The sequence below is a fragment of the Agelaius tricolor genome, unplaced genomic scaffold, assembly GCF_023055355.1.
Source record: "Agelaius tricolor isolate 1412-34295 unplaced genomic scaffold, bAgeTri1.0.p SCAF_24, whole genome shotgun sequence".
Taxonomy (NCBI): domain Eukaryota; kingdom Metazoa; phylum Chordata; class Aves; order Passeriformes; family Icteridae; genus Agelaius; species Agelaius tricolor.
Genome location: NW_027269284.1, coordinates 6,351,818 through 6,364,093, shown reverse-complemented (window position 1 = coordinate 6,364,093; position 12,276 = coordinate 6,351,818). Strand labels below are relative to the sequence as shown.

The window sequence follows — 12,276 nt, the reverse complement described above, 5'->3', positions numbered from 1 at the left end:
CATCACTGTATGGGTGAGTGTCATGACAGAAACATATAATTCACTTCTAGTAATGAAAATTGGTAGAATTAATTTTTTGTACTTTGTAGGTTCTCAAAATCTACTGGAAGTATGAACTGTCATTGTGTCACACATTTGCATTCCTTTGTTTATTAATATTGCTCAAGAAAAGTGAAGTTACTGAACATCCATTTTTAACTGTAATTAAGCCAAACGTAACATACTTACTAAAATATTACACATTTATTATATATTTATGGTATATTTAAAATAATTTAGCATTCTTTTCTTTAAAGTGAATGAATTTCAATGAACAGACTTCTGTGCAAGAGAATCTCCTTTATGAGTTCAGTAGACAGGAACATCATGACTAATACTCTCAAATCATCACAGCACCCTTGTCTAATTACTTCTTCCTCCTTCTTACATTCCTGCCTATCAACCATTTTAACCATTAATGGTAGAAGGGCAACCTGTTTAGGTTGTACAAGCTTTAGAAATCTGCAGCAGATCAATATTATTTAATATTTTTCTTGTTAATCCACCTTGGATTCTAACTTTCCAAAAAAAACCCAAAAAACATTCCAACCTATTAACCTATTGAGCTCATTAGAAGGTGATTTTTCTTAACTTATCTGCAGTTCAAGGGTGAGCAGCACGGCCCTGACTAATATTTTTTAAGTGTTATGAATATCTGATGCTCCTTGTAGACAACAAAAGCATATAAATAATTCTGTTATGAGGAAGATATTTGTTAGTGTATATATTACTATCCTGCTGTTGTTTTTATGAAATTATTGACATATTGAAAAGACCACATTAAGGCCTCATTCAGGCATGCATTTGCAGATTAATCATTGACACCAGGCACCTTCTTTGCCACTGTTACATAAATGATGGTGCTTGTCTGGGGATGCTGCTCAGTTATGAGGAGTCACTCCTCACAGGAATCAGGATATTGCAGCAAATCTGATTTTACCTAAGAATACAATGTTTCAAGAATTCCATCTTTAAATGCTGCTTTTCATGGAAAATACTAGTTAAATTGGGAAGAATGATTTGCCAAAGAATACCCTAACTTCCTGATAATTCAATTTCTTGTTTCAAAACTGGTACTTTTGGTATCAGCCCTCCTGGAAATGCACTTATTCAGAGAAAGCTGAATTAATTCATCCTCTGCACACAAGCTTGGGTATGTGTTGTCCATAATAAAGTGATAACTTTTTGTTTGAAGAGGTCTCCTCACCGCTTGTGCTTGCACAGCAGAGGAGATGAAACTATGTCAGTCTGAATTTTCATGGTATCTAATGGTGATTCATGGGTAGTCAAGGTGATCAGAAATATAAAGAAAAGATGCATTTTTAACATGGATGGTTTTTCATTTTTCTTAAAATAAGAATAGAAGTTTATTTTTGAAGATGAGCTAAGTTTGTGTGTGTTATTTTGACAAGAGGAACCTCATATCTCTTTTCCTATCTCAATTCCTCTCACTTGTGCTCCAAATAGAGTTTTTTTAGGAAAACACATCATAGGGCCTAACATAAAGCTTTAACTATGTTTATATGTTTATTTTAAACTAAAAATTCCCACCACACGAGAGTTAAGGAGGTTTGGCTGTGAAAGGAGCACAGAAATACTATATAAAGAAAATGGAAAAAAAAAAAAATTTTTCCCAAAAAATCCCATTTTATATTTTTGGGAAATATTAATTACTGATTTAATTACTCTACAAATTGATTTTTCTTTTTTATTCCCAAGTAAACTATTCATTGTGTGGAAAGCTCTAATTATGGCTGCTAATAGATAGCTAATTCTGCTAGGTATTTATAGTTTCATCTCCCACAGAGAGAGTTTGCTGGTTTATCAGTAGACATTCCTAATAAAAATTTAACAGCCTTAAAGAACAAAAGTTTTCCTTGTATAGCATGTACCAATTCTCTGAATTAAATAATACTTACACCAAAATAAGTGTTTAAATAAGCTCTGACTATTTTCAGTGAACAAAATATTAAATTGACTCAGGCAGCACATAATTACAAATATCTGTATTATTTTCAAAAATTATTTTTAAAATTTGATTTTAATCACTCTGTATCACATAAAAGTAATTTTTGTTTAAATCCTGCAAGGTTATGTGGTTTCCATAATGGGACGCAAAAGGCCCCTGGCCAACATCAATGCACAGGATTACAAACTCCGCACTCAAGCAGAGAGGCAGGCTGTAAATTTTGTTGTTCAAGGTAAAGATCTGCCTCCCTACCTTCCTCTCTACCCACCTGTCTTTATCCCTGCTTGGCTTTAGTAGGCAACAACTCTGATAATCTCAGAAGAATGAATACTACAGTAGTCTACTAGAGTAGGCGTGAGTTTGCCTGTGAAAAAGAAGTTAAAATTATATATTCCATCTACCTTGGAAATTGCCAGTAAACAGAATAATATAATAATAATTATAATATTAATAACAGCAACAGTATAAATGTCCTAATGCACTACAGTGCTCTGTGATAGTAAAATGTAGGTATTGATACAAACTATGTATAGAGAGAATATCTAGAATTACATTCTTCAGGTGCATTGTTTCTTTAAACACTTTCCTTTCTGGTTCTTGTTAATAATTTGTTACTCCAGAAGGGTTGCAGTGATTCTTTCTTTGATTCTTTCTGTGATTTCTTACAGATTCCAGCTTTTATTTTGCCAGGTAGCTTTAGTTTCAGAAATACAGAATGTTACAATAATTGTGCATTGCTATTATTTGTTTTGAAATCCAGCCCATTCTTTGCAAAAACTTCAAACATAATTCTGTAGAGGGCAAGAAAAAAGGTATTTTTTTTTCCACAGAAAACCATTTTACATAATTTTACATATAGATTGGAAATGTAAAAGTCAGCATTCTGTGCTCATGTGTTAGTTAATCTGATGCAATAACATATTCTGGTTAGGTCACTTGGAGCTCAGGTGTGTACAGAATTTAGCCACCCAAAGAAAAAAAAAACCTGAGCTGTCAGCCCAAGACTGAGATCCCTCCTACCTTGGTGTCACTTAGAAGAATTATTTTTTTAATTGGATGATGCTGACAGGGTTTTCTTTAAGTTACCCTGGAAGTGTACAATTTACAGGCAAGGAAAAAGTGCTTTCTAGACATGGCGATGGCATGCTCCTTCTAAAGTTATTTGAATTTTCCTTTTCCTTAAAGTATCATTTTCTCTCCAAATATTATTCATTTTAATGTTTCATTTTTAAAATGACTTAAGTATTTATGTCATGTTTGACAGTCTGAGTACTGTCTCTGCAAAGATACCTACAGGTCTAGAATTCTAATTCTGGTTCTCATTCTGTGAGTCCTGCAGTGCACACAGCGTTGCACTGATAAAGAGACACAGCCCCCTGAGCAGCATTTGCTGTGTCCATCTCTCCCAAGAGCTGGAGCAAGGCTGTCTATGGAACACTCACTTCTATGTAGCTCCAATAATGAGATTGTCAGATTTTGCTGTCAGTTCAAGTGATACTGGAGGACAAATCTGATGAAATATAATGTAATTGTTACTCAAAATGGAATGTTAGAAGGAGTGGTGAAGTAAGGATTAAAAACTCTAAAATATTCAGTATTCCCAAATTTTATAAAAAAAAGTAATTTTAGACTACCATGATGTTTTAATTTTAAGATTTCAGCTATAAGATAGTATTTGAAGTTTGTAAAAAATTTCAAAATTATAAAACTTTTTATCACATTTAGTTTACTAAACTGCATGTAATATGTGTTTTATAGTTATGCCTAATAGTCTAATTAATTTAAGTAGTTTACATTTTGTTTTTAATATCAGCAACTGATAGCAGAACATTTCAGATGCATGACAATATCGAAAGAAATGTAGAATTGCAGCTTTGAATTATTACAATTGGGTTTCTCACGTTCCTTTCATAGTGTTTTTTATTTTTTTGAATATTTCCCAGTTTAATAGTTTTCACCATTGTACAGCATATTATTCTTCAGTTGCACCTATTCCCATAGAGCAAACAGTTTGTTTTATCTTTAATTATTTATTTATAATTATTTTCTTTTTTAAAAGGAAAATTATTTTCTTTTTAAAATAGGATACCTCTAAAAATAATATTTCAATAAAAAATATTTTGAGAAGCCTTTCAAATTTTATTACTCTACAATGTTTCATAGGGAATGCATCTAGAACGTATCTTTTGTGATGGACTAAATGCTCAGTATAGTTTTATTCTCACAATCACTTAGAAGATATTTACCTAACCTTTGCTGAAACAGCCTTTCTTACTTTTTATATCAGTTGTCCCTTTTTGTAATGTGTTGAGTAGTTTGCCACATCATTTGAACAGGAAAACAAGACAGGTATTTCAGGCTAAACCCACAGTCAGACATTGCCATCTCAATCATCAGCTGAGGGTCTGCCTGGGTGCAGTTAATGAGCAAAACAGTCTGTGCATGAGATCCAGAGGAGGCAGTCATGGATGACTGTGGAGAAGGAAGAGATGTTAAGCCTTTGTCCTTGTTTTCTTGGATATTCTTCCCTAGAAAAAAAGGTCCCACTGTATCCTGGGGGACATCAGGCACAGCCTGCCTGGCCAGTCACTGTCCCACTCTGCTCTGCCCTGGTGTGGCCCCACCTCACATCCTGTGTGCACGTTGGGTGCCTCCATAGAAGAAGGACATCAAACTGTCAGACTGTGCAGAGAGTCACCAAGACAGTGAAAGGGGTTGAGGACAAGACTTACAAGGAGCAGCTGAGGTCCCTTGTGTTGCTCAGCCTGGGGAAGAGAAGGCTGTGGGGTGACCTCATCACTGCCTACAGGTTCCTCAAGGGAGGCAGTGGAGGGGGAGGTGCTGAGCTCCTTTCTCCAGTGACATCTGTAGGACCTGTCACTTCAGGGAATGGCAGGAGGCTGTGCTGGGGAGGTTTAGGTTGGATATTGGCAAAAGGTTCTTCACCCAGAGGGTGGCTGGGGACTGAACAGGCTCCCCAGGGCAGTGGTCACAGCCCCAGGCCTGACAGAGTTCAAGAAATGTTTGGACAATGCTCTCAGTCATATGGTTCAGATTTAGAGTCCTGCAAGGAGCAGGGAGTTGGGGAGTTGGACTTGATGATTGTCACTCTTGTGCCGGGGTCGGGGCAGGAACAGGCGAGAGGCAGGATCGTAGCAAAGGCAAAGAAGGCTTCATTCAAAAGAACCGTGTGGTTTTTATAGAGTGGTATGATAGATTCTGTTCTATTGGCTAACTAACAGAAACACCTTTCTCGTGCGCTGTCCTTGAGAGGAACAGAAAAATAAAGTAGAAAAACACCACCTGCAAATTGTTTCTAGTCAACAAGTTATCACATCTTTCCAGCTCCCTAAAACTTCTCACAAGCCTCTGTGAGAAACGCTTGCTGTTTCTCTCTCTCTGTCCCATGGCATCCACAGATGATCTCTATGTGTCCCTTCTGGTTGGAGATTTCTGTGATTCTCTGATTACCTCTCAGGAGAGTACCCTTGTCACTTGGCTACCTGGCTGTTCTCTGCCCCTATTCTGAAAGTTGAATCATTTGGAAGAAAAAATTCAGAATTCATCGAGTTACAGGGTTGTAAAAATGACCATGATCTAGGACATTTAGGATGTTTAATGGGACAAGGAGGATTATGGCTTCCATTCTTTACTCAAAGGATTGTTTCTATATTTTATCAGATAAATCTTTTGTGTAAAATGTTTGGATCAGAACAAAGCCCTTCACCAAACTGCAGACCTGGAGAATTATTCTGTCTTGATGACCAGAAATATGTAATTTATTTTGTGCCATGACACTGTTTTATGCACCACTGCTCTTAACACTGTAATGTAATGAATATACTTTACATATACATAATATGAAAAAGTGTAAAATTAAGGCTCCAAATTGAAATGCAGCACTGAAACAATGTTCTGACCTTTTGTGACATTAAACTTTAATTGATTATTAGATAAATTTTAATTAAAGCTTAGAGATAGATAATTTCATACCTTTTTTATAGAAAGTAATTTTTCAACATATAGTCATGAATGACAAATTCACCTTTAATTAACACATGATGTCATATTGTTATTTTCTAGTTTTAATTAACATGTAATTACTTCCTCTGTTATTTATTAATCTTATAATGTTTCACTTATTGTATTAATTGGATCTGCTAGTTTTGAAAATTTTTATAATTCAGAATCTTCTGATGTTTTTTGTTTCTATGCCATAGTTTCAAAAAGAACATTTTCTTTTTGCATGCTTTAAATTAAAACCAGATCACTTTATTTTGTAGGTTCTGCAGCTGATCTTTGTAAAATGGCTATGGTGAAGATTTTTGCCTCTGTTGTCATTTCTCCAACTCTAACAGCCAGGTTAGTAATGAATGACTGCAAAACTTCTTGATTTCAAAACAGAATTGGTTTAAATGAATGTGTTTCTGGCATTTTAAGCAGCTTTAGGACTACCATGTGTACCTCCAAGTCTTTTAACAAGCAAGGACATGCAGAATGCTTTTATACATTTAAAGTTATATCTTTGTGCTTAAATGGTTGGATCTATAAATGAATCCCAAGGCGTTGAAGTGCCCCAGGGTCATTTAAGCTCAGTCAGATCGAATTCAGTGGTAGTTCTGCACCTTTGAAATTAAGCCTACTGATCATATCCTTCCTGTATTTGAGTGTATTGTACAGTGGGAATCGAACATTCAATGGGCTGGGAAAAAAAACAGGAATCAGGAAACCAGTGCTCAAGCAAAATAAATGAACATTTTTTCATTCTTATATAGATGGCTTTTCTTTAAAGAAAAGCTTGGTCATCATGATTCTCTTCTGTTGTGACTGCTCAGAGTTGGGTGGGAGATCACAGAATGTCCTCAAAGAGTTTTATGCCAGTAGCAGAAATAATGAAGTCTGCTTTTCCTGTGGAGAAGCTGGTCCAGACAGCCACTGAACATTATTATTTGCTGCAATAAAAAGAGACTTTGAAGTCAAATATGTAGAAAAAACTCCAAATAAGTGGTTTCTCATCTTTGGTAATGCAAAGATTTTGTAGCAAACAATCCAGTAGAACATGAATTGGTGCAGTAGAAGTTCAGACAAAAGCAGAGTAGTGCAAGTAGGGCAGAATATCAATGTTTCTGTTGGCATCTAGAAAGGATGATAACAATTTAGCTGTAGCAATCATGCATTGAGGACTTCTGTGAGTGTGTAGCTCAGTACAAAGAAATAGGGTTTATCCTTCTGAATGTACTTTTATGGGTATTATCTAATCCTATAAGTAATTTGTGTGTATTGGTGTGTGTATCAGTTACACACAGCAGTGTTGTCTTAGTTGATCAGTGTTTGAAAATACAATTTCTAATTACAAATAAAAGTTCAGTTTGTTGAATTCAAAGTAGTTGGACTCATTCCTATGCTAAAATTAAAACAACTTCTGAGTAACTCTTAAATGTTCTTGCAACTTTTAAAGCAAAATACCATTGAACTATTTAAAAAAAATAAAGTGACCCACTAGTACAAATCTGAAAAGGGAAATTGTTCTTTGGTGGAGATCCTGCCTGCACTCAGACAATGATACATTTATGTATTAAATGTTGGATGATGCACTATCACATATTGCATTGTACACTGCCAGGCAGATTGCCTGCACTGATTATAATTCATTTTGCTACCTGAGTTGAATGAAGAGCCCAGAATCTGTCAGCTGTGGCATGGATGAAAATTTCTGTAGCAGTAGCAGGCATAACTGAGTTAGATGAGTGATAGAGGAACAGCCAACAGCTTTTAGTGGAGGAGGCAAGTGGAGGTGGTGCAAGGGCAAAGGACATACTACATTCTGTAGTTCCTGCCTGGCACACAGATCTTTAGGTTCAGCAGCTGCCTGTTTGTTGTAATTCTGAGAAAGCCAAAGTTTTTTGCTACTAATGTCATGTCTGATTAAGCTTGTGAATGTTTTTTTCTCTCAACAGAAAATTTTACTTGGGTTTTTCTTTCCTAAAATTATTTATTTTAAAGAAGTAATGTCATCAAATGGCTAAGGAGGTAATGGGGGAAGTATTGGAGCTGTACATGTTGAAATTCCTGGTGTTGTGAAAGCATAGGGGAATGGCTACACCAGATAACAGAAAAATATCACTGCCTATCCTGCTTGTTCCTATCATAAATGTCACAGCTGGGAAAGACCAACACTGCAAGGGCATTTAAAAAGGATAGACTGTATTAAACAGGGGTTTTGAACTTCTGCCAGCCATTAACAACTGGATGGCTTTGCTAGAGGAGAGTGTTTTAGTAGTCAATAATGGCTCCTTGCTGTAATATTTAGTAGGTACTTACAGATCAGGCTTGTCAGAAAAGCACAATCAATGCCTTTGTAAATTCTGTAAACACTTCCCTGCTTGGACAGTGGCATTTGAAAACGTCATAAGGATCTTGCCAAAAGAATATGGGACTGAAACTTGAAATATTGTTTTTCTGCTTGTCTGCCAGGTCACATTCAGTTAGGTTTTTTCCAGTGGTCTGTTTCTTGATTTTCTTATCAGTCAGGTCAGGATAATGATTCTAACATCCTTTATAAAGCCTTTTGAAAAATATTGTTGAAAGGAAGTGTGGACATAATTGGTGCTATTGTAACAGTGGGAATGTACAGTAGCTCTTCCAAAATAAGAAACATAATCAATCTCTAATTATCACTCCATCAGATCATATTCATTCCAAAGACAGCATACAACTATCTTTTCTTCTATCTTCATACCCCTGTAAGTGTCTTTATTTCCGTGTTAGAATTTCTAATTTTGGAAACAGGATTTTCACTTTGAACAGCATATCAAAGGGAAATATCATTTTTACATGCTTTAGAAGTGATTATGAACATTTACCCTGGGAGACAGTATTCTATTAAGCATAGCTAAGTTTTGGCTAACACTCAACATTTTGTCTTCCTTACCTTAGAAATAGAGAAAAAAATAATTCTAAATAAGTTCTTACAGTTTTTAGTGTTAGTTTGCAGGTATGCTTGCAGTCTTCACTCTCAACACTTCATTCATTGTTCCTGTGCTGGAGGCTGTTCAGCAGTGAGCAAGCTCTGACCCAATAGTGTGAAGCTTCATTTTTGTGTGACTAGCAGTCAGTAGATTTTTAGTTCTTGTTTGCACATATGACACTGTATTTGGAAGTCAGGAAAGGTGATTAAATTACATTTTCATGATGCTTCATCAGAGAGGTGTTCTTGATGAAACAGTGTGATCAATTCTGTCAACTAACAATCTCATTTTTCTCTTTATGTTTCTTTATCTTCTAACTCAAATACTAGCCTAGCAACTTACGCAGCTGACAGTAACAAGGCAATCAATTACTTGGAAGCAATTTTACAGAAATCAGGAAAAGTAGTATTAAATGTAATATATATGATACAGATCTAATATTAGTGTGGGTTGACTACTGGCATCAGTGTTAATATCTCTGCATTTTGTGTGGTGCTGACAAGTAATCAAAAGTTTTCAGACTTCTCCTGTATTACCTAGATCTTTCTTAATATGTTTTGCTGCTGCTGTCCAAGTTGCTCACTGAAAATGTGCTGCTAGCATAAATTATTGGAGTGCCAGCTTTTTACCCATCTGATGCAATCCACAGAACCTCCTCATGATGTTTCCTGCAGGCAGATGATAGCAGACAAACTTTTGAAATGAGATCAAGGCATACAGTAGCAGCTGAAAGAAAGATTTGTGGAATTGATGAGAGTGCAAAGGTAAACTTGGTGAACTCATATGGACAGTTGTATTCTTTTCTGTGTTTAAAACATCACTGCAGTGAGAGTCACATGGAAACTTAGTGAGAAAGAAGGGTGCTGGCAAATTGTGGAAGAATTGCTGCCTATAGCATTGCTTGTACATATTATCATTTTGTAAGCTGAAGAAGCATTGATGTTACCCAAAGTCTACCAGATATTACATGGACTTCTCAGTATCTCAACAACATGCACATGAATTTTAACAAGTCTACAGAACTATTGAGTAATTTGGTGTGAATCCACCAAATCTGCTTTTGCACGAAATTATTGTTCCTTCAGCACTGGACCTGTGCCACAAACACACAGCTTTACTTCTCAGCATGTCTGGAGCCCAGTTAAAGAGACAGGTTCAACCACAGGCCAAATATAAATGAGTAATCTGAAAAGGAGAAACCATCAGCAAATAAAAGGAAAAGGTTTATTTTCTTGTTTGATCCCAGCTGCTTTTCAATAGCAGTGGATGTTGGAGTTTTGTAGGTCTTCCTCAAGGAACACCTTAATCAAGCTAATGATTTTCTGTGCTGGTGAGCTGTAAATACAACTCACTTCTACAGATATCTAAATTAGTTAGAAACAGCTCTTATTGTCTCAGTAACAAGTATTGTTTTATGTGACCTGGATTTTTTCAGATAAAAGTCATGTGATCAATCAAAAATGATTAATTTCTTAAAAGTGGCTTTCAGTTTTAGTACAACACAAGAATCTAGCAGCATTTTTATAAGGTGTGTAGGGATTCAATAATTATTACTTTATAAACTGCTTATAATCTCCCAGATTCATACAAAAGGGCATATTAATAAGCCCAACTTCCTGATTGCATCACAGTTTCAAACAAATAAATGAAGTAAAATTCGTAGTGCTGCTGCTATGTGTGTTGATCATCTTTAATTCTGGGCTTAAAAATTACATCCATCTATCTGTTTCTTCAGGAGTGAAAGAACTGTTTTTACTCACGTTTCTTCTCTTGCAGTTAACCAGGATTTTCAAATAAATGCTTTTTGCTCTGGTGTTCTGCCCACAATTCCCACTCAGTATGTGCCCAAACTTCCTTAATGTATTAACTGTAGCAAGATGATTAACTTTTATCCTTAGCCTGATACTGGAGAAATTGAAGCACAAGGAAAAAATAAATTCTGGATTCTGCTTGAGAGGAGAATAAGATTGTTGTTTCACAGACAAATGCTTTTGTTTCTGTAGCAGAAGGAAATCTCTGAGGTCATATTGCACTCTCAATAGCTGTTGTCTAATGTGTAGCTCTTTGCCTCCCAAAGTAGCCAAATAACATTGAATTTCTATGCAAGCTGTAACTTTAAAAAATCATCACTTTCCTCAAGCAACCAAAGCAGTATTTTGCATGTATCCACAAGATGGTGAGCTGTTACCTGAACACTTCATGCTCAGTGAGCCAGAGCAAATCAGACTAATTTATTCTTTATAGAAAGAGCCAAGTACATTTAAAATGCTGAAATATCACAGCCAAAAGGGACATGCATGATTTAGCAGGTTTTTCACTATTCCTTTATGTAAGACATTCAATACAAATAAATATATTTCATTTATAAAACCTTTTTGTAGGTCACCTTTTAGATTTGTATGTTTTCAAACATTTTGGATACATGCAAAAATTCTATTATCTTTAATTAGCCATCTGTTCAGTTTCCTACTCTTCATGATGTAGCTGCTGAGAAAACCCATTTCACAGGCTGGCTGAATTTTTATGGTAAAAATTTTAAAATAATTTGGTCTTTATAATGAAAACACTGAGAGAGGTAGCTTAAAGTTAATGCAAGTAACATCTATTCAGGCATGATGTATCCTGAGCTATGACTTTTATATTACAACATTAGGAATCCACATAGGTGCAGCCTCAAAAAAATTTTTAAAAGGAAAAATTCTAGAAAATATTACAATATGCTAATAATCTTGTTCCTTTCTTACATGACAATAGGCATTGTGTGCCCTTCAATCTGTGGGCTTCTGTGGGGAAACTGTGGCACAATTACCCAACAGGTAGTGTTAGTAGTATCAGAAAATAAATGAATAGTGTTTCAGTATAGGGAGCATGGATATTTCTGAGAGGAATTGGATCCAGCTTCCATCTGGTCCATTATCACTGAGCGTGGCCAGTAACAGATGCTCCAGGAGGGAGGTGTAAGATCTGTAGAGAGTACAAATGTCTGTCTGTCTGTCTGTCTGCAGATTTTCGTCTTCCTCTGCTTGTGGGGATGAGTCTAAGTTCTGAAATGTAGGATTTAAAAGTCTTCCACCAAAATCATTGTATGTCATAATTTCTAAATATTCTTGACATCCGTGCAAGTGTTTGTTAAATGAACGACCATTCTGGCTTTTTCTGGCAAAGTATTTCATTATGTGCCTTTTTAGTCAATATTTTATTTTATTAAAAATTTTATTTTATTAAATATTAATTTATTAAGTGTGAATGTGTCAATTTTTCAAGTGATTAATTTTTTTATTTAAAAAACATGAAACATAT

General features: G+C 35.5%; 1 protein-coding gene across 1 annotated transcript in view; it reads left to right on the top strand.

Moving 5' to 3' along the window:
* Positions 1 to 12,276, top strand: part of POLN (DNA polymerase nu) — a 91,145-nt gene that overhangs the window by 61,146 nt on the left and 17,723 nt on the right. Inside the window, exons 20-21 of the mRNA XM_071447389.1 lie at positions 2,130 to 2,240; positions 6,292 to 6,370. Coding sequence (XP_071303490.1) covers positions 2,130 to 2,240; positions 6,292 to 6,370 — 190 coding nt within the window. The remainder of the gene's footprint in view (positions 1 to 2,129; positions 2,241 to 6,291; positions 6,371 to 12,276) is intronic.